General features: G+C 40.1%; 1 protein-coding gene across 3 annotated transcripts; it reads left to right on the top strand.

The window, feature by feature from the left end:
• The first annotated feature begins 29 nt into the window (after positions 1-29).
• usp16 (ubiquitin specific peptidase 16) lies at positions 30-18,085 on the top strand. Of its 3 annotated transcripts, none has more exons than XM_066699851.1 (18): positions 30-291; positions 1,072-1,154; positions 1,412-1,590; positions 2,007-2,110; positions 3,052-3,167; positions 3,558-3,757; positions 3,911-4,006; positions 4,096-4,226; positions 4,481-4,568; positions 4,969-5,050; positions 5,196-5,287; positions 7,165-7,218; positions 7,563-7,733; positions 7,865-8,528; positions 8,634-8,728; positions 16,646-16,732; positions 16,962-17,112; positions 17,321-18,085. In XM_066699851.1, the coding sequence occupies exons 2-18, from the start codon at positions 1,094-1,096 to the stop codon at positions 17,443-17,445; spliced, it is 2,496 nt and encodes an 831-aa protein (XP_066555948.1). In that variant the 5' UTR covers positions 30-291; positions 1,072-1,093; the 3' UTR covers positions 17,446-18,085. The 3 variants fall into 3 exon arrangements, with proteins under 3 accessions (XP_066555948.1, XP_066555949.1, XP_066555947.1); XM_066699852.1 differs by having other exon boundaries at positions 31-291; positions 3,555-3,757; positions 7,563-7,703; XM_066699850.1 differs by having other exon boundaries at positions 31-291; positions 3,555-3,757.
• The last annotated feature ends 380 nt before the right edge of the window (positions 18,086-18,465 follow it).

Genomic DNA, 18,465 nt, shown 5'->3' with positions numbered 1-18,465 from the left:
CCGGGGTCACCGGAAAACGTACAGTTTTCTTCCTGGGACCCCGGATGTATGCAGAGTTAACACACGTTACATGCTGAAACTTATTGTGCATGCAAAAAGATGATATGAGTCTCAAAATAAAGAAAGGCGTCAGTGCATAGTATGATAAATATAGGGTTTCGTAGAGAGGATTCGTCATTTAAGTGTAACAGCTAACTGTGTAGGAAATATTTACTGTATTGATTTATTAGTAAAAGTGCTGAGAGGTTGCAAAGTGACGAATATATTCTCCGTGACTGTTCTCAATAGCAGGTAAGCTTTGCATCGCTGATCATGTGCAAACAGCATTTTGAACACAGTGATTCATTCATTTTTTAAATTTTAACTAAAAATCTATGAAAACTTGAAAAAACCCTGGGATAATTGTTCCTGTTGGGACAATTCATCAACAAAATCATAATAGTCTGTATAATCCCTACGGAAGACCAGTTTATGTGGATACATTTTGTTGTCTTATTTTTTTGTTCGTGTACATTTTGAGAAAATGTTGATGTGTAGATCAACCCTGAACTGTTCGAGAAATTACTGTCCTTCTCAGTATATTGTATTAAATTATAGGCTAAAAATGCACAGAACGTTATACAAAATATTTTGCATTTACCCTACATAAACGTGTAGGCTACGTGTAGTTTGAAAACAATATATAGAAATAATGGAATTGCAGTTGTGCTCAGAGGACAAGATGTACCTGATGTCTGTTTAAACTCATTTATCATTAAAACCTTTGTACCACGTCAAGTTTCTCCTTTGTAGAAGTATATCCTTGTGTCAATTGTGCTGTCAATCTCTCAAATGACTGCAAGCAACTATAGCTGAGATTAATGTTGTTACTTGTGACTCTTGAAGATTAAAGTTGTTATCAATTCCACAGATTTCTGGCCAGTTTTTGCATTTTATATGACATGTTTTATGTTTTGTTTTCGTATGGTTTGATGTGGTGACAGCTGGAGCTGGATAAAAAAAAAACATAATTATACAAAGTCATTATTTATTAATTGGTCTCTTCTGATGGATTTGATTTCCTTGCTCTAGATCCCCACTGTGCTGAATTGTAATGGGGAAGAAAAGGGCAAAGGAAAAACACCAGAAAGACGAGGACTCCTTTGACTTGACAGGTATTAAACAGTCTCATAAGGTTGAGGATTCCACTGCTTTGCACATTCTTGAGCTTTGGGACACTTTCAGAGAGTCCGTTCCCTCTCCTTATTGAGCCCCGAGCTGGTGACCCTTTGGTTTTCTCTTACAATACTCTTAAAGATATATTTCTAATAAGACTAAAGTAACTATTGTTCATCTTTTGCGTGTGTAGGGGTTGAATGAAAGAATTCTGGATATGTATTTATTTTTCTGCATTGAAAACCTTTTGTTTTAGTACCTCGCTGCACCCACATTCGAAAGGGTATAGAGCAGCATCTGCACAAAAAGATTGCACAGGGTGTCCACTGGTATGCCTGCCAGGAGTGTAAGGATGAAGAAACCCTTGAAGCCACATCAGAGGAAGAAAACGGTGAACGCCCAATGATCTGGATATGCCTGAAGTGTGGTCACCGGGTAAATATCAAGGACCTAGGTAACACGGATAATGCAGTGCACCACGCAAATATGTGAAGATCAATTAACTCTGATTCTTCATTTGAAAAGCCTCCTTATTCACAGTGTAACATAGCATATTGATTGAAGGGTATAACAGCTGGTAAACACATCTCTCAATATCTGGCAGACTTCCTAGAGGTGATTCGACCCAACTTCCTGTCAATCCTTGCAGTATTTTGAAAAAAGAAAAACTGTATTCCTGTGTTAATGTTGTGCACTGATTTAGAGACTCTTCTCTTGAACATCAAATTGTTTGTGCTGTATATCAAACTACTATTGATCAGTCTTGCATAGTTTAAAATTTAGTTGTATCCTTTTCTTTAATGCTCATGCTATCCATTGTTAATATAAGTGACTTTTTGTGTTTGCCAAAGGGCTGTGGAAGAAACTCTGAAAATCAGCATGCTATTAAGCACTATGAGAAGCCACGCTCAGAGCCCCATTGCTTGGTACTCAGCTTGGACAACTGGATTGTCTGGTGAGTTTAAAGTTAGAGATTTAATAGACAAATCTGCAGAGTATTATAGTTTGTATTATTAGTTTGTTACAGACATACTTGTGAGTGTTAGCCTTCGGGAACATAAAGCACTTTCATTCTAGCTCATTTCAATTCCTCATGATAAGTAAATCAGTAGTCTATAGTCCTGAGTTCTCCATCTGGGTCCTGGGGGATCCCTGGGTCTTCTGTATGTTTTATTCCAAGCAGGTTCTAAATTGCTGCCTTTATTGATGGATTTTCTTAATTAGCTCATTTGTTTGCTAGGATCACAGAAATATTTATTTTTAGCCTAATCAGAGGTCTTCAACATGTTCAATGAACTGTTGCTTATTTATACCTGTTTAAAAAAAAAAAAACTCTTGACACCTTACCTATTAATGATACAGAGAAATAGGGGGTAATTATACTGTGTGAAACTCTCACAAGCATATCTATCTATTTATGGTCTGAACTGATTAAATTCTAGACACGTGGTAATTGACACAGTTTACCTAAATGAGAGGAATTCTGATGCCCAGCACATTGTACAAGGTCAATGCCATTTTTTGAAATTAAGAAGGAAAGAAAAATGTAATGGTCCTATGAAATATTTAAACTAAAGTGTTTGGCTAGCTTAATTGATCAAGGACACAGGAGGAATGGAAACCAAAAGATACAGGGCCTCCTGGATTGGGAAATCTTGGTATAGTCTGATATGAAAATATAATATAGTATTTTTATCTGACTCATTTCTGCTTACATTTCTGTTGACCAGGGCACAAATAGCCCCTAGATAGACTTTTCAAAGCTGATGGAATGAGGAAGTGTGCAGCTTTGATGGAGTACTTAGGAGAGCACACAATACCCCAACAAACATTTGGGTGCAGGTGGAAATGGCTAGTTCGATGAAAGTCCATTGTTGTCTTTGTGTTTCAATGTAGGTGTTACAGTTGTGATGACGAAGTTCAGTATTCCAGCACCGGACAGCTGGCACAGCTTGTGACTTTCATTCGAAAGCAAGCTCTTCCAGAGATAAGCAAGAAAACCCCCAATAAGAGTAAGTCCACACTTCTTGTCAGTTCCTTTACTTAATTTATTAGCATTTTTAAAAACGTTAATTGACACATGGGCAATTCAAGGTCTGAAGCCTTTTATTTTTTGTATGGCAGAATTATTTAATTTTACCTAACTCGAGAATAAATCTTATCAGCTGCTGTCACAAAACTTTGAACAAAAATATATACATTTTAAAAGGAACAGGAAAACCCCACGATTCAGTTTAGCGATACATAATTACTTCTATATTATAGCATTTAATGTATCCTATTCTATTTTCCTGGCACTTGTTAACTGAATACTCACAATGTGGATTCAGCCTCTTTACAGGTCATAGTTTGCATTATTCAAAATATATACATATACAAATGGATATTTTACTGTGCAGCAGCAGCAGCTGACGAACAAGAACATGAGCCCAGAGAAGACAAAAAGCCTGAGGAGATCAAGAAAGAGCAAAAGAAGCATGCTAAGGAAGACATGACTGAGGCAAAAGAAGAAAAAACACCAGATAAGACCAACAGCACTACAGTGTCTGTTAAAGGACTGAGCAATCTGGGGAATACTTGTTTTTTTAATGCAGTTGTACAGGTAAAACATCTTTTGGGGGCATGTGGCTGTTGTGTATCAATCAGCACTAACATAAGTCTAAATGCTGGTCAATGTATAACTGAGAGACTTCGTTTCTTGACATAAATAAGAGCCTGAAAACCTTTGTCAATTAATGTTCTTCTTTCATAACAGAACCTTTTCCAGACTCAGCCCCTCCGACAGCTTCTCAGTGAGATGAAAGCTGAGAAGACCACAGTCACAATTACCCCAGAAGCGTCCACCGGATTGGTATGTTAGCATTGGCATGTTGTCTGTAGGACTGTAGCTGTGAATTAAAGCAGCCCAAATTACATGTTTCAAATGCCTTTTGTTTTCAGGAGCCCCTTCTCATCACCTTGAACAGTCCCGGGTCTTTGACACTGGCCATGTGTCAGCTGCTCAATGAAATACAAGAAACCAAGAAGGGTGTAGTGACGCCTAAAGAGCTGTTCTCCCAAGTCTGTAAAAAGTATGTAAAGCAAAAAAAAGCACCTAAATCTGGGTTGTTACGGAATTCTTTTAGCCATTAACTACATAACTTAAGTATATTTTGGTGCATGTAAATACTGGATATATTTTGTTTTTTACTTGATTTAATTCATTCGAACCTACTTCATCCAAGCTTTCCTCTAGGCTCATTTTATACTGTGTATTTGTGAAATGCCAGTGAATAGGTACATTACAATAGTCCAATTTAAAGATGTTGTATGTGAATATCCACAGGGCCGCAAGATTCAAAGGCTTTCAACAACAGGATAGCCAAGAGCTGCTACGCTATCTTTTGGATGGAATGAAAGCCGAGGAGATGAAGGTGAGTCCTTTCTGAGGCAAGACTTGGTGCTCCACAGATACTGTCAGGTTTTGCTGGGAGTAGTGTTTCCGATTGTATACCGAATCACCGTGTCAAGCTTTTCCACTAAACAAAATCACTGAATCTCTGCCAGAGACCTTTTAAGAATTTGGAAATGTACCACGAGCTTCAGTTTTATCTTGATACTACTTACATACGGTTTAATTTACGTAATTGAAAGAACAGCTATAGTTTGACTACTTTGATAGTATTGGTATACAGTGATTTTTATTTAAAAAATTAAGAATTGTTCATTTGAAGCACACTTTAATGTATACATTATATGATCATTAAACTGTTGCATTTCTTTTACGAATTAATGTGTTAATACAAAATATTTTCTGTCTTCCTTTGCCTTCAGAGAGTAAATTCAGGAATTCTGGAAGCTTTAAATCATTGTGGAAACCACACAGAGGCTGAAGAGTTAAAGAAGCTAGTCAAAGGTAAGCAACACTTCCACACACACCAACAATTATAATGATAAACTTACAGAATATGAGTTCTGTTTTTAAAAAAATATTTCTTAAAATATTTGAGAATTTATTCCTTATTTCTGGGAAATGCGCCATTATTTTTTTGTTTCCCTAGAGTATGAAAAGAGTGGGGCACATCTAAACTTCGTGGACCAGGTTTTTGGTGGAGAGCTGACAAGCACAGTTATGTGTAAGGAATGCAGAACAGTAAGTAAAACAGTATTGTCAGGCACAGCCTCTGTCTGTGCTAGTTACTGTTAAAAGTTGTTTTCAAAGTCATATTCACAACTTCTAATTTCCTCTTGACTATATAATGTCTTCTCTTGCCAAACATTTCTTCTCACACTGGCAAAAATATGAATATTTCCAAAGCAGAAAAATATAAAATCTCAAAGCTGGTTATGTTATGTTCAGTAATGGCGGTGAGTTTATGAGCTGGTGGGGCATGAAAAGACCTATGAACACATGTACCATAATGCATATTTGCACCGCAGTGATTACAGTCCCGGAAAAATAAGTGAAGATGACGTAGGTAAGTAGGTCAATTATACAATTCAGTTTTCGAGTTACTGCCATTTTTGAGCACCAATAATCCTGAGAAAGCATATTAAAACAATAAAGGATAATAAATTGTGATTTGCCAGAATGTTTTTTTTATTTCTTTAAGAAAGTTACAATATCGGAAACAAAAAAACACACAATCAATTGTAAATTGTGTTGAGGCGCCTTGTATATATATGAAAATAATACATATGGTAGATTTAAGGTACATTCTAACTAATTAAGCTGCAATGCTATGAACAACAATTATATAACTAGGTAATTATATATATAACTCCTATCACATACACTTACCAATACAAGTAGGCTATAGCATAGAATACAAATAAATGTCAAAAATAAATATCAGTCCACGATTGTAATACAAACACATGATCCCCCAATTTGTCTATAGCTAATACTGTAGCTGTATAATAATTAATTGAAAATAACACTCACCGATTGCTGACTTTTTTTAATACACGGCTGTTGTCTCATCTGCCTGTGCAGCAGCGAATGCGCTTTGAGACCCTTGTTAATGTCCTCCTGTACACTTGACACAAGCAGTCAACGGCTCATTCTGGATTGCTTAGGATGTCCCTATAAAATACTTTCATGTTTCCCTCGTCTCTCTGACAAGTGTTTTAAGTGCTTGTAAGCAGCGTTTGTCCACATGGTCTCTCCCCAAATGAAAGAAGGAAAACAAAATTATTTTCCAGTAATGCTTTTTTTTTTTTTTTTACCCATTCTGTATGTTCCCTTTGGACGATTAAACGATATGTCGCTTGATGGGGACCTAATCCTTGGAGTTCAATATTTTCTGAAAAATGACAACAAAGAAAAACTATTTTCTAAAAAGAAATCGACTCTTTTCATCTTGATCACGGTTGTACAGTACTCAAATTAGCAGGTTGCGTACTGGTAGTGCAGATTTCAGCAGTTGTGCGCAGATCTGTGCTGCTCCACCAATGGGATCAGTGGAATTCTGCAGATCTGTAGAGAACTGCTGAAATCTGTGCTACAAGAACACGACCTCATTGATAAGCAGGAAATGACAAGATCATGCACAGTAAGGCAAGGGACCGAAGCTGAAGTGCTCCTTCTGAACTCATTAAAACTCTTAAAGCGCGTCCATGATCGGCCGTATCTGCTGTATTTCTGTGCAGTACGAACATTATTGCTTCAGTGCGGACGAGGGGCCGGCCCCACCAGCTAAACTCACAATTGCTCGGCTGCGTTCACTGCCATATGACCTTGATGACTTGCCATAGACATGCCGTTTCTGGTTTGTTTACTTCCTGTTATTAGCATCTGCCATAGTGAACTGTGCATTGTTATCCACGGAACTTACACTAATATGGAGTTTATAAAGTTTGCAATGTACAAGCAGTGATTTTTTTTATTTTTATTTATTCTCTAAGTAGGGCCCGGCCCCACTGGCTCCTAATGACGGGCCGCCCCTTGTTGTTTAATTCAAGATGCAAACCACTTAAATTCAAATTGTGTTCAAATTTAAACTGTGCTTTTCTTCTGCTGTCTTCTAGGTATCTTTAGTCACTGAGATGTTCCTGGACTTGTCTCTCCCCGTTTCAGATGAAGTAATTCCTCCTTAATAAATGGTTGCAGTGTTAAATGCTGGAAAATAATCTTGTCACTTTTACACTTCATAGCTAAACATTTTTGAATGGGAATTTTTCTATAACAAGTAAGATGACTAATGTATTTAACTAGTGTAAAGAAGGCAGGAGTATATTACTGAAGTAAGGGTAACTATTTAATTAAGGGGAATGAGTCAAGAAGCTGCTGACTGGGAAGGAGGTGAGATGTGAAGCAATGAATGCTGGGGGGATTGCTATAAAACCAGCAGCATGGACCTGCATCTGGCTTTTCCAGCACTCATTAAGAAATCACGATTCCCTATTAATCTCTTCTCTTTTCCAAGGCTTACAGGAAAAAGAACCAGAAAAAAAATGTGAGGAAGATCAGTGAGAATGAGGACGATGATTACAAGATGCCTACTGCGTCCGCTAACGGGAAAGAGGACCTTCCCTCTGGCGCTGGCAGCAAATATCAACAAAAGAAGGTGAAGAAACAGGCAAAGAAGCAAGCAAAGGTAACGCTTGTGTATCAGTATGATTCAAAGCAGATGTAAAATCATCATAACCTGTGTCATGCGTGAGATCCATACATTTGTGTGTGTGTGCTCTGCAAAGGCGAAACTAAACGTACGCTTCTACCTTCCAGATCCAGAGACGTCAGCAGAAACAGGGAGGGAAGATGGAACTTGGCTCCACGGCCCAGCTGGAGTCTGAAGAGCTTCCGAACGGAGTGGAGTCTTCATCTCAAGGAGAGGTCAGCCAGGCAGACCCGGGGGACTCGGCGCAGGGAGAGCCTTGCTCCGACAGCAGCGAACAGGCCCAGACCGATAACCCGGAGCCGAGCAACGAAGAGAACAGCGCAAAAGACTGTCAAGACAACCACAACGGCAGCGGCGGCAACGAGCCGAAACCCACAGAAGATGAAACGGGGCAGGGGGACGCCGACGTGCTTCCGAATGGCGATAACCGCTGCGGAACTCTGACTAATGAGAGCGCCAGGGAGGGAGAAATTGTCCAGGATCTACACAACCTGAGGCTGAACGATGCTTTCATATCTCCCGACGATATAGACTTGGAGATCGATGTCAGTGAGGCAGCGGCAGACACTAAAGCTTACGTTGTGGTGAACCAGGACCCAGATTTAGCCTTCAGCACTCTTGCAGTCAGAGCTGCGCCAGGGAAGCAGGAGTGCTCGGTGCAGTCTTGCTTGTTTCAGTTCACTGAAGTGGAACACCTCACAAAAAACAACAGCCTGCAGTGTGTCACTTGTACTCGGCAGAAGGGCAAAGGAGCTAAATCATCCTCGGATGGTACATCTTGATTTTTTTTTTTAATTATTATTTCCCCCGCCCATACTAGAGTAAATCCCTAGTAAGAATGCTAACTTGTTGTTGCTGGTATTTCTCACTGGCCAGGTGACAAGAACAGCGTCTACACAGATGCCCTGAAGCAGATGCTGATCTCAAGGCCTCCCCCAGTGCTCACTCTTCATCTGAAAAGATTTCAACAGGTAAGGTTTTATGCATCATTTAAACTCTACACTTGACTGTTCTATATTAAGTCATTAAGTAGGGTGGTCAATCCATTTAAAAAAAATAATTAATTAAAGCTGTTATACACTTAAATGGTTAGATTATGCATTAACTTAGATATGTGCATTACCAAAAAAACTAAATTGTGACTTTAACCCCAATAAATATGTCTTTTTAGGCACTAAAAACGCCATCTTGGATTTTCTTTACCTATTTTCATTAAACAGATGTTTTAAAACTTAATAAAAGTAAAAATATTAATAACAACCACATATATCATAGTACAAGACCCCTGTCTAACGTTTGCATGTGCTAGTTGATGCATGTGTGTGGATGTGTGTGAACTACAACCCAAAACATCGGCACATGGTGCCAGTCCGGCATTTTCGTAGAAACGGCACCGAGACGAGCTGCTGCTGCGCGCCCCCGTGCCGCGTGTGCACAGGGCAGTGTCGCAGCAGCAGCAGAAGCGCGTCCACGCAGCCCGGAGCTCAGCACTGACACTGCAACACAATACAACCTGCACACAGGAGCGTAATTACATTAGACCAGGAAGTAAGATATAATGAGCATTATATTCACTGCATATTTAAGTAGTGTGCACTGCAAACGCAAGTTCATGTTTTGATACATCAGTTTACTATTGGTCATCATCGTGTCCTGTTAAAACTGCGTATCTATTGCTAGGAGAATCGCAAAATGTTTGCAGCACATTACTGTAACGTGATCAAGTACCAAGAATAATAACTGCAGGCACAATGAAATGCTGTTTTCACATGCCACTAACAAAACAATTATATAAGTTATATAAATTATATAAATGGCGCTTTGGTTGTAAATAGCTTACAATGTAATTGCAGACAGTTCAGAAAATATTAGACACAAATACATACATTAAAACAGCAGGACATTCTTCCCAGAAAATAAAAATCAACCATGGAAACTTTTAATTTAATCAACACTTTATTTCAAGTTTTCTGAAAGAATAACAAACATCACATTTGTTAAAGTTAATGTAGCTCTACCTTCATGTAATTTGACCACTTTTTTGCAAATTACAAAATAAGGAATAGCATTTCCTGTTGCTCTTGTCTTCTCTCTCAACAACCGGTCAAAAATCCCCAAATCCCTCTCACAACTGGCATTGGTTTTGGAGCGGACTGCAGCTTACTGCGCAGCTCTGCTGATACCTCAGCATACCGCCCATGCTCTAGGTCAGGGGTTCCCCATGTCTGGTGATGGAGGGCCAATTTCCAGAGGTTGCATGGGATGGGGGGCACAGTAGAAAATTAACCACCAATGAAAACGAAATATGTCCCAAATCATACCTTTTTATTTCCTATACATTTCTAATAGGGAAAATGTATTCAATTGTAATTCTTGTTTTATTATTTTCCCCCACTTACATGTGCATTTTGTAACAGAAAATGTTCAGAAACTGTAAAAATATAGTAAAGGTTCAGAAAAGGGGGGGTTGAAGGTTTGCTTTGGGGGGCCGCACCAAACATCCTTGAGGTCTGCTCTTTGGGAACCCCTGCTCTAGGTGATCAGCTAGCTGGAATTAACTCCACTACCTGCACAGTCATGCTGTCAAAATCTGCAGTTGTCTCCTCTGTAAGTTTCTGAAGGACAGGCTACACAGTCACTTCTACATCATCGAACAATTGAACATCTCCTCTAACAAAACTCTGGCCGTCTGGCTGCCATGCCTTCGGTTTGTGGACAAGTTCCTGATACCTGTCATTCATCTCAAGAACATGCTCCTTTCCTTGACAAAACTCTCAAAAGAGGCTCTGTCACAATTTTACAAATTAATCCAAGTGCCCTACATCCTACCAAGTACTGTCTAACATTTAGATCAGCAAAAACAGCTCCACCAATTTGTTTTCATGCTGAATTTCTCTACTGAATTCCAGCAAATCAGAGAGCAGGTAAAAAACCCAGCTGCACTGAAAAACAGCATTGATTCTGTTACCTTTGAATGATACCAGTGGCACAAATTCAGATTTATCCTTGCCTAACAGAACTATCTTGAATTGCACTGGTTTTCCACTTTTTTCACAGCCTCTTTTCTGACCAAACCATAAACTAAATGCAATCCACAGAAAAGCTCATTTAAAAGTCTAAGTTTAGCCTTATCAGCCTCTCTGTGCTGTTCAAAGTCTTCCATGGTCTCTGGAAGAATATCTGATGTGTACTGAGACAAAATGTCATTGATTTTTTTTCTCAGGTGCAGCTCTGTCCCCCACAAGAGTTTTAATTGTTGTGTACATAAAAATGTACATTCAAGTCACACACCCCACTTCTGACTATGTCCTGAACCATTTCTCTGACAGTATCAAATGAACACTGAGCAGAGCCTGATGTCTGTTCCCCGAGTTCTAAATGCATCCTTATGCCATCCTTAAAAAATATGCCAGCAGTGTCATACCTGTGACCTATTCTTGTCCCATCTGTGCAGAGAGCCCAATCATTTTCTGTAAGAATTCTACTCTGCAGTCTTTCTGTGTACCAACCAGTTTTTTAAAAAACTACTCTAACAACCTGAGATGCCTCATGTGTGCTAACTCCCATATTAGCAACTAAGTCCATATGCACTTCACCCATGTATCTATTTTCGACGTATGTTTCGGTCTTGTTCCAGCTCTCCCTTCACTTCTTCACACTCAACCTGAACAGCACCTCTTCATTTAACTCTCTAACCTTGTCTGCCACACTTAAGCTCTGTTCACCATCCATTGCAGATTTTATTTTATAGTAAATGAGTGTCATGGTCTCTTTTCTTTTACTATGCATCTCCTTCTGCAAATCTTCCTTCAGTATCTCAATGCTCTGCTCTAACTCAGCATTAGCCAATGCAATCTGTGTCTCTCTGCATTTCTTGATTTTTGTCATCTCTACATCTAATGCTTTTATTGACATGTCTAACACTCATCCGGGCTAATTTGTCTGAAACGGTGCTCAGTTATTTTTTCAGTTTAATTATCTTCACCTCAGCCTCATTCAACTGACCCCCCCTGTCCTCTCGGTGTCTATTCTGTCTCGTTCATCTGCCGGAGTTTTACACTGTGAGGTCAGTCGATCACGTTGCTCTTGTGTTTCGTGTCCCGGCAGCTACACAGCGCACATTTACATGAATGAAATGTCGGCTCGTCCTGCGCCTGTGTGTGAAGCCGCGCCAAGTCTGAGTCACGATCCGCAACCGCGCTGAACCGCCGCGCTGCTGCTCTACTGCACACACTGTACAGCACACAGCCCCCCATCAGTCACACACTGTACAGCACACAGCCCCCCATCAGTCACACACTGTACAGCACACAGCCCCCCCATCAGTCACACACTGTACAGCACACAGCCCCCCATCAGTCATACACTGTACAGCACACAGCCCCCCATCAGTCACACACTGTACAGCACCCAGCCCCCCATCAGATACACACTGTACAGCACCCAGCCCCCCATCAGTCACACACTGTACAGCACCCAGCCCCCCATCAGTCACACACTGTACAGCACACAGCCCCCCATCAGATACACACTGTACAGCACACAGCCCCCCATCAGATACACACTGTACAGCACCCAGCCCCCCATCAGTCACACACTGTACAGCACACAGCCCCCCCATCAGTCACACACTGTACAGCACACAGCCCCCCATCAGTCACACACTGTACAGCACCCAGCCCCCCATCAGTCACACACTGTACAGCACCCAGCCCCCCATCAGTCACACACTGTACAGCACCCAGCCCCCCCATCAGTCACACACTGTACAGCACCCAGCCCCCCATCAGTCACACACTGTACAGCACACAGCCCCCCCATCAGTCACACACTGTACAGCACACAGCCCCCCATCAGATACACACTGTACAGCACCCAGCCCCCCATCAGTCACACACTGTACAGCACACAGCCCCCCCATCAGTCACACACTGTACAGCACACAGCCCCCCATCAGTCACACACCTGCGATACTGGCTTCGTTTTTAACAAAACAGATATTAAATAAAAGAAAGACAAATCCACAACTAGGATTCAGTTTATTAGTTTCCTGTCTGTCATATACATTAATGCCTTTTTCATCATAATATGGGCAATAATAAAAATGCACACTTCAGATGACTCCCACAGTCATACGCAACAACAATAAAAAGCATGCATTGACACTTTATTAAGAGGGAATAAGACACACAGCTCAGCTGCACTCAGAGCTGCGGCTCCTCGTCTCTTATCACACAGTGACGCGTGCGCGCTCCCGCGGCTGAGGGAAATGGCGGCTCGTGTTCGAATTTGTCTTTTCCCAGAAATACGCGGCGCAGGTTGTGTTTAAAACCCAGCGGATTACAGAGCCCAAAAAGTTATGCTTAGGTCTGTATAAAAATTTAAAGTAGAGGGGTACGACCACCTCCCATATGTGTGGCGACACAGGCGTTTTATGTTCAGACTAGCAGCACACGTGTTAAAGCAAACAAACCTGTTTTTTTTTTTTTTTTTTCTAACTTCCTGACTTCGGGTGCAAAAAAGCTCGTAATATGCTATTGGTGGGGATGTGACCTATCAGATGACACCTTCATTGGGGCTGTGCGTGAAACCACCATTTGGGCTTGAGCTTTTAAAGGGGAGGGACCGAAAATCTCGGTGCCGCGGCGCCCTGAGAGGCGCGGCTCCCTGTCACTCAGCAGGAGAGGCGGGCTTTCCGTATCGGGTTTTAAAGAAACAAGCCTTTCGTTTTGACACACAGTTTTATGTTTCCGGTTTTTGAAATGGTTTGTATTACTAATCTATGTAGTATTTGGATCGGATGGTTCTTTTATTTGTTCTTAATAGTGATTTGAAAACGGCGCACGTAAGTGCTTGAAAGCTGTTCACTGAGAGCTGCTTCACTCTGTGATAAACGCTGTGAGGGAACGGTCGACCTCTACATTAAGTGAATGCAAAGCAAACTTGTAATCATTGTAAGTTTTTCTTTTGGCTTAAGTGAATAATTCATCAGCTACTTTTGTAGCAGGGGGCGATTAAAAACCAATCAGACCAGGAATCCTCAAATTTCTTCCAGAAGATTAAAGGTTTTAATTTCACTTATATCTGTCGGGCTCTACATGAGTTAATCCATATCGGAGCACCGATATTATCCGACGATATTGGCCTTTTACACAAATATCTGTATCGGCACATATTCCACCGATAATCCACCTATCTATTTTCTAATATTTTGCTAAATATTTGTTTTCAAATTGCCATAAAATCCTTCGTCAGACTTCGGACAATACTAATATACATGTGTATTTGGTTTTACAGTTGTTACTATAATTATTAACTATTATTTTTTTAACATGGTTGTGGTGCTTTCATTTTCGCTAGATTTTTCCGACTCCACAGTGACTCTCAGCACAGCGGCACATGCGCACAATACACTACTGAGCGCCGGGGAAACACACACACACACCCACTGAGAAACACAGCGCTCATACACCAATAAACATGTGTTTTACTAAAACCTTCGTAACCGATAGAAAGTGTTTTTGAAAGCCGTGCTACATTGGAGTATCCATGGTTATTGTTTATTTGATTGTTTATTTTTGTCATGACTGAAGATTACCGTATACTATGGCATAGAGACGCATTTTTACTGAAACGTTAAATTGCTTCTCAGAATTCACAATAGCAATTAAAATTAAGAAATACAGCAAATGTTGCCTGAAGATGTTGACTTGGATATGAGCAAACAAAAACTGCCTCCAAATGACAAGCAAGCTCAGATCACAGAGAACAATCTAAAGAAAATGAGTGAAAACTGAAACTATACATGATATTTATCGTGTTTTAGCTGTGATTCATATTGCAATACGTTTTTCATTCGCAGTAAGTAAGTTACACTTTTGAGGGCATTTTTAAATACATTTTTTTAAACAAATGCAGCTGTACTATAACCTGCCCCTATTGTATCGACAGTGTTGAGCACTGAGGAGGATTGTGAACCTGAGAGAACCTGATGCGTGTATAATGCTAATATAAGCTAGACCAGCACTTAACACTATCTTATTATTTTATCTAATGTATAGAACATGCATAGTTTTATATTTTTCCTTTATTCTGCCTTATTGTAATTTAATGTTTTACAATGTTTGATTTGTGGTTCTTATTTATGTTGAAAATGTATGTTAAGTTTATTATGTGAAATGTAAAAATCCTGCCTTCAGTGCATATTTCACCCAATTACGCAGAGATTAGAGATTCCATGCTAGAAAATGTCTGTTTTGCATGCTAACAAAATAAAAAGTAAATATCGGCAGATATATCAGTAAGCGGGAAATTTAGCTTCCCGATTATCGGTATCGGACCCAAAAGACCTGTATCGGTCAGGCTCTAAACTCATGTAGCACAGACCCCCATCAGATACACACTGTACAGCACACAGCCCCCCCATCAGTCACACATTGTACAGCACACAGCCCCCCATCAGATACACACTGTACAGCACACAGCCCCCCATCAGTCACACACTGTACAGCACACAGCCCCCCATCAGTCACACACTGTACAGCACACAGCCCCCCATCAGATACACACTGTACAGCACCCAGCCCCCCATCAGTCACACACTGTACAGCACACAGCCCCCCATCAGTCACACACTGTACAGCACACAGCCCCCCCATCAGTCACACACTGTACAGCACACAGCCCCCCATCAGATACACACTGTACAGCACACAGCCCCCCATCAGTCACACACTGTACAGCACACAGCCCCCCATCAGATACACACTGTACAGCACCCAGCCCCCCATCAGTCACACACTGTACACCACCCAGCCCCCCATCAGTCACACACTGTACAGCACACAGCCCCCCATCAGTCACACACTGTACAGCACACAGCCCCCATCAGTCACACACTGTACAGCACCCAGCCCCCCATCAGATACACACTGTACAGCACCCAGCCCCCCATCAGTCACACACTGTACAGCACACAGCCCCCATCAGTCACACACTGTACAGCACACAGCCCCCCATCAGATACACACTGTACAGCACACAGCCCCCCATCAGATACACACCTGCGATACTGGCTTCGTTTTTAACAAAACAGATATTAAATAAAAGAAAGACAAATCCACAACTAGGATTCAGTTTATTAGTTTCCTTGTCTGTCATATACATTAATGCCTTTTTCATCATAATATGGGCAATAATAAAAATGCACACTTCAGATGACTCCCACAGTCATACGCAACAACAATAAAAAGCATGCATTGACTTTCTGAAATCCTAAGAGGATTTAACCAAATGTAACTGAGTGATTTGGTTGTATGTTTCCAAAAGGAGATCCATTAGGTCACAATTCTACAATTTGTGAAAGGGCTATCAATAAAAAGTGGATTAATTATTTAGAAAAATCGATTTAGCATGTTCCTATAGGGGCAAGAGAAGATGGGTATTAAGGTCTGTGATCATGAAATGGCTTCCATATGATGTAGAAGACTTCAGCATCTGTGTTTCTAGGGGATGTGAATGTGGCAATTCCAAGTAAGTTAGGGCCAGATAGTTTTAAACCTGAAGAGGAATGATAACTAGTTGCACAGATCAGCCACTATACAAATTAGCTGCAACACTTTTGAACAGTTGTTGATACATGTGTAATATAGAAGGGAGCCCCCCCCCACACACACACCCTTAACCTGTTATTTATACTGGTGTTAATGACCCCCATCTTTATTCATGTAAGTAATATAATGGTATCCATTTTATATATTTAATAGAACATCAAATCATAATTTAAGAAGGGAAAAAAAGGAGTTAGGGTATGAACCAGGTAAGACATTAAAAAGATTGTATGAACTCTTCATTCATATTGTGTTGTTAAAAAATGTGTATTCTTCTAGGTTGGATACGGTGTGTGTAAAGTGAATAGACACGTGCAGTTTCCACAGGTTCTGGACTTGGCTCCATTCTGCACTGTTAACTGCAAGGTAAATGTTTGTTATTTTCATGTTTTTAATGATGCCGTCCAATGTGTTGGATAAATAAAACGAACAAGGACAATGAATACCCTGAAACCGTTTTTAGAGCACAGGAAGAAATGAACAGTGTAACATTACTATCAAAATCTGTATCCAGCTAACTGTCAAACATTTATGTTGATGAAGGAAACATGTTGATGCCTTTCAGCAAGCTATTTACTCTGGTCTGTTCTCCTAGAATATCGCTGAGGGAGAAACGAGGATGCTGTACAGCCTCTATGGGATAGTGGAACACAGTGGCACGATGAGGTCCGGTCACTACACGGCCTATGTCAAAGTGCAACCGAAGGACTACCTTTCGAAGCATTTGAATGGATTGAGTCCGCAAGGTACGTATTGTAGCTAAACTATTATTATTATTATTATTATTTTTATATATATAAGGACCAGGCAAAAGAGTGATTTGCTTTTACTAAGGCCTGGGATATCTGTCAGAATAGCATAAACACTGTAGATTGTAGATTGGAGTGCCATAATAAGGTATATGGAGCTAATCACACAAGACATTGACATGCTGTGTTCTGTGTTCTCTTGCAGTGAATGATGCTGAATTGGTCAAAGGCTCCTGGTTCCATATAAGTGATACAAGTGTCCAGGCTGTGCCCGAGACTAAAGTGCAGAACTCGCAAGCCTACCTCCTCTTCTATGAGAGGATACTCTAACTGACATTCAGGGGATACGACACAGAGGACTTGAGTTGCTTTGGTGACAGTGGGGTTACATGGCATGGCAGAACACTATACTGTTTCTACTATTGGATATGAAATGTATCCATACTTATCTGAGACGCATCAAATAGTGTGACACTGCTAAAGCACGGGGGCAGCCAAAATACAAATCCTTTGATGCATTCCGCTGCTTCAAACTCTTAAAGTGATTTTAGCAGCATTAACTGTGCATACACAAGCTTCCTAAGTGATTGCAGAAGGGAAAGTACTTTCATAGGAATCTGTTCTGGCAAGTTAAATGTATTATGCTTTTCAATACAAAGGGGAACATGTAAAATAGCTAGTGTGGCAAGATCTACAGACTAAAAAAGCATTTAGCATGCTGACCTTGTTATGCACAATTAATTCTGCTAATGTGCATGTTGTTGTTTGGGAAAGGAACATGATGCATTAGGTAAAGTAATAGTTACCCTGTATGTATATTTAAAATGTTATAATTTATAAAACTATTAAGGTAGGTAATTTGAATCAATTTCCAAATAGGAAAAAACATTTGTATGAAATATGAAAAGATTTATTTCTGTAATATTTTATATAACATGGCCAAAACAATAAAAAAACACATGTTTTTTAATACTTGTGGACTGTTGATTACTTACTTTCAGGTTGTAACAACAAAATGTGAAACATTCCACTTATAGCCTATAGCCACTGTTATATTAAATCTTGGATGAACCCAATTTTTCTTTGATGGGACTGTGACCAGATAGTAGTCTTTATTGGGTTTTCCTTCTCAGCTCCATAAACAAATGCTTAAAATCTGGCATTCTTAATGATTGTTGCACTAAAATTCTAAATGTGGGAGTAATTTTCAAGCCTTGTCCAATTTCAGATTTACATAAAATAGTACCAAGATGCCTTTTTCCATCTTATAACCTGACTGACCCAACCTTACCAGTCACTGTTTCAGAAACTATCATGCTTGTCTCTTCACATATTCATATTTTAAACAAA

The sequence above is a fragment of the Amia ocellicauda genome, chromosome 3, assembly GCF_036373705.1.
Source record: "Amia ocellicauda isolate fAmiCal2 chromosome 3, fAmiCal2.hap1, whole genome shotgun sequence".
In the NCBI taxonomy this organism is placed as follows: Eukaryota; Metazoa; Chordata; class Actinopteri; order Amiiformes; family Amiidae; genus Amia; species Amia ocellicauda.
The sequence above is the reverse complement of the archived record's forward strand: the minus strand, read 5'-3'. Positions and strand labels throughout refer to the sequence as shown.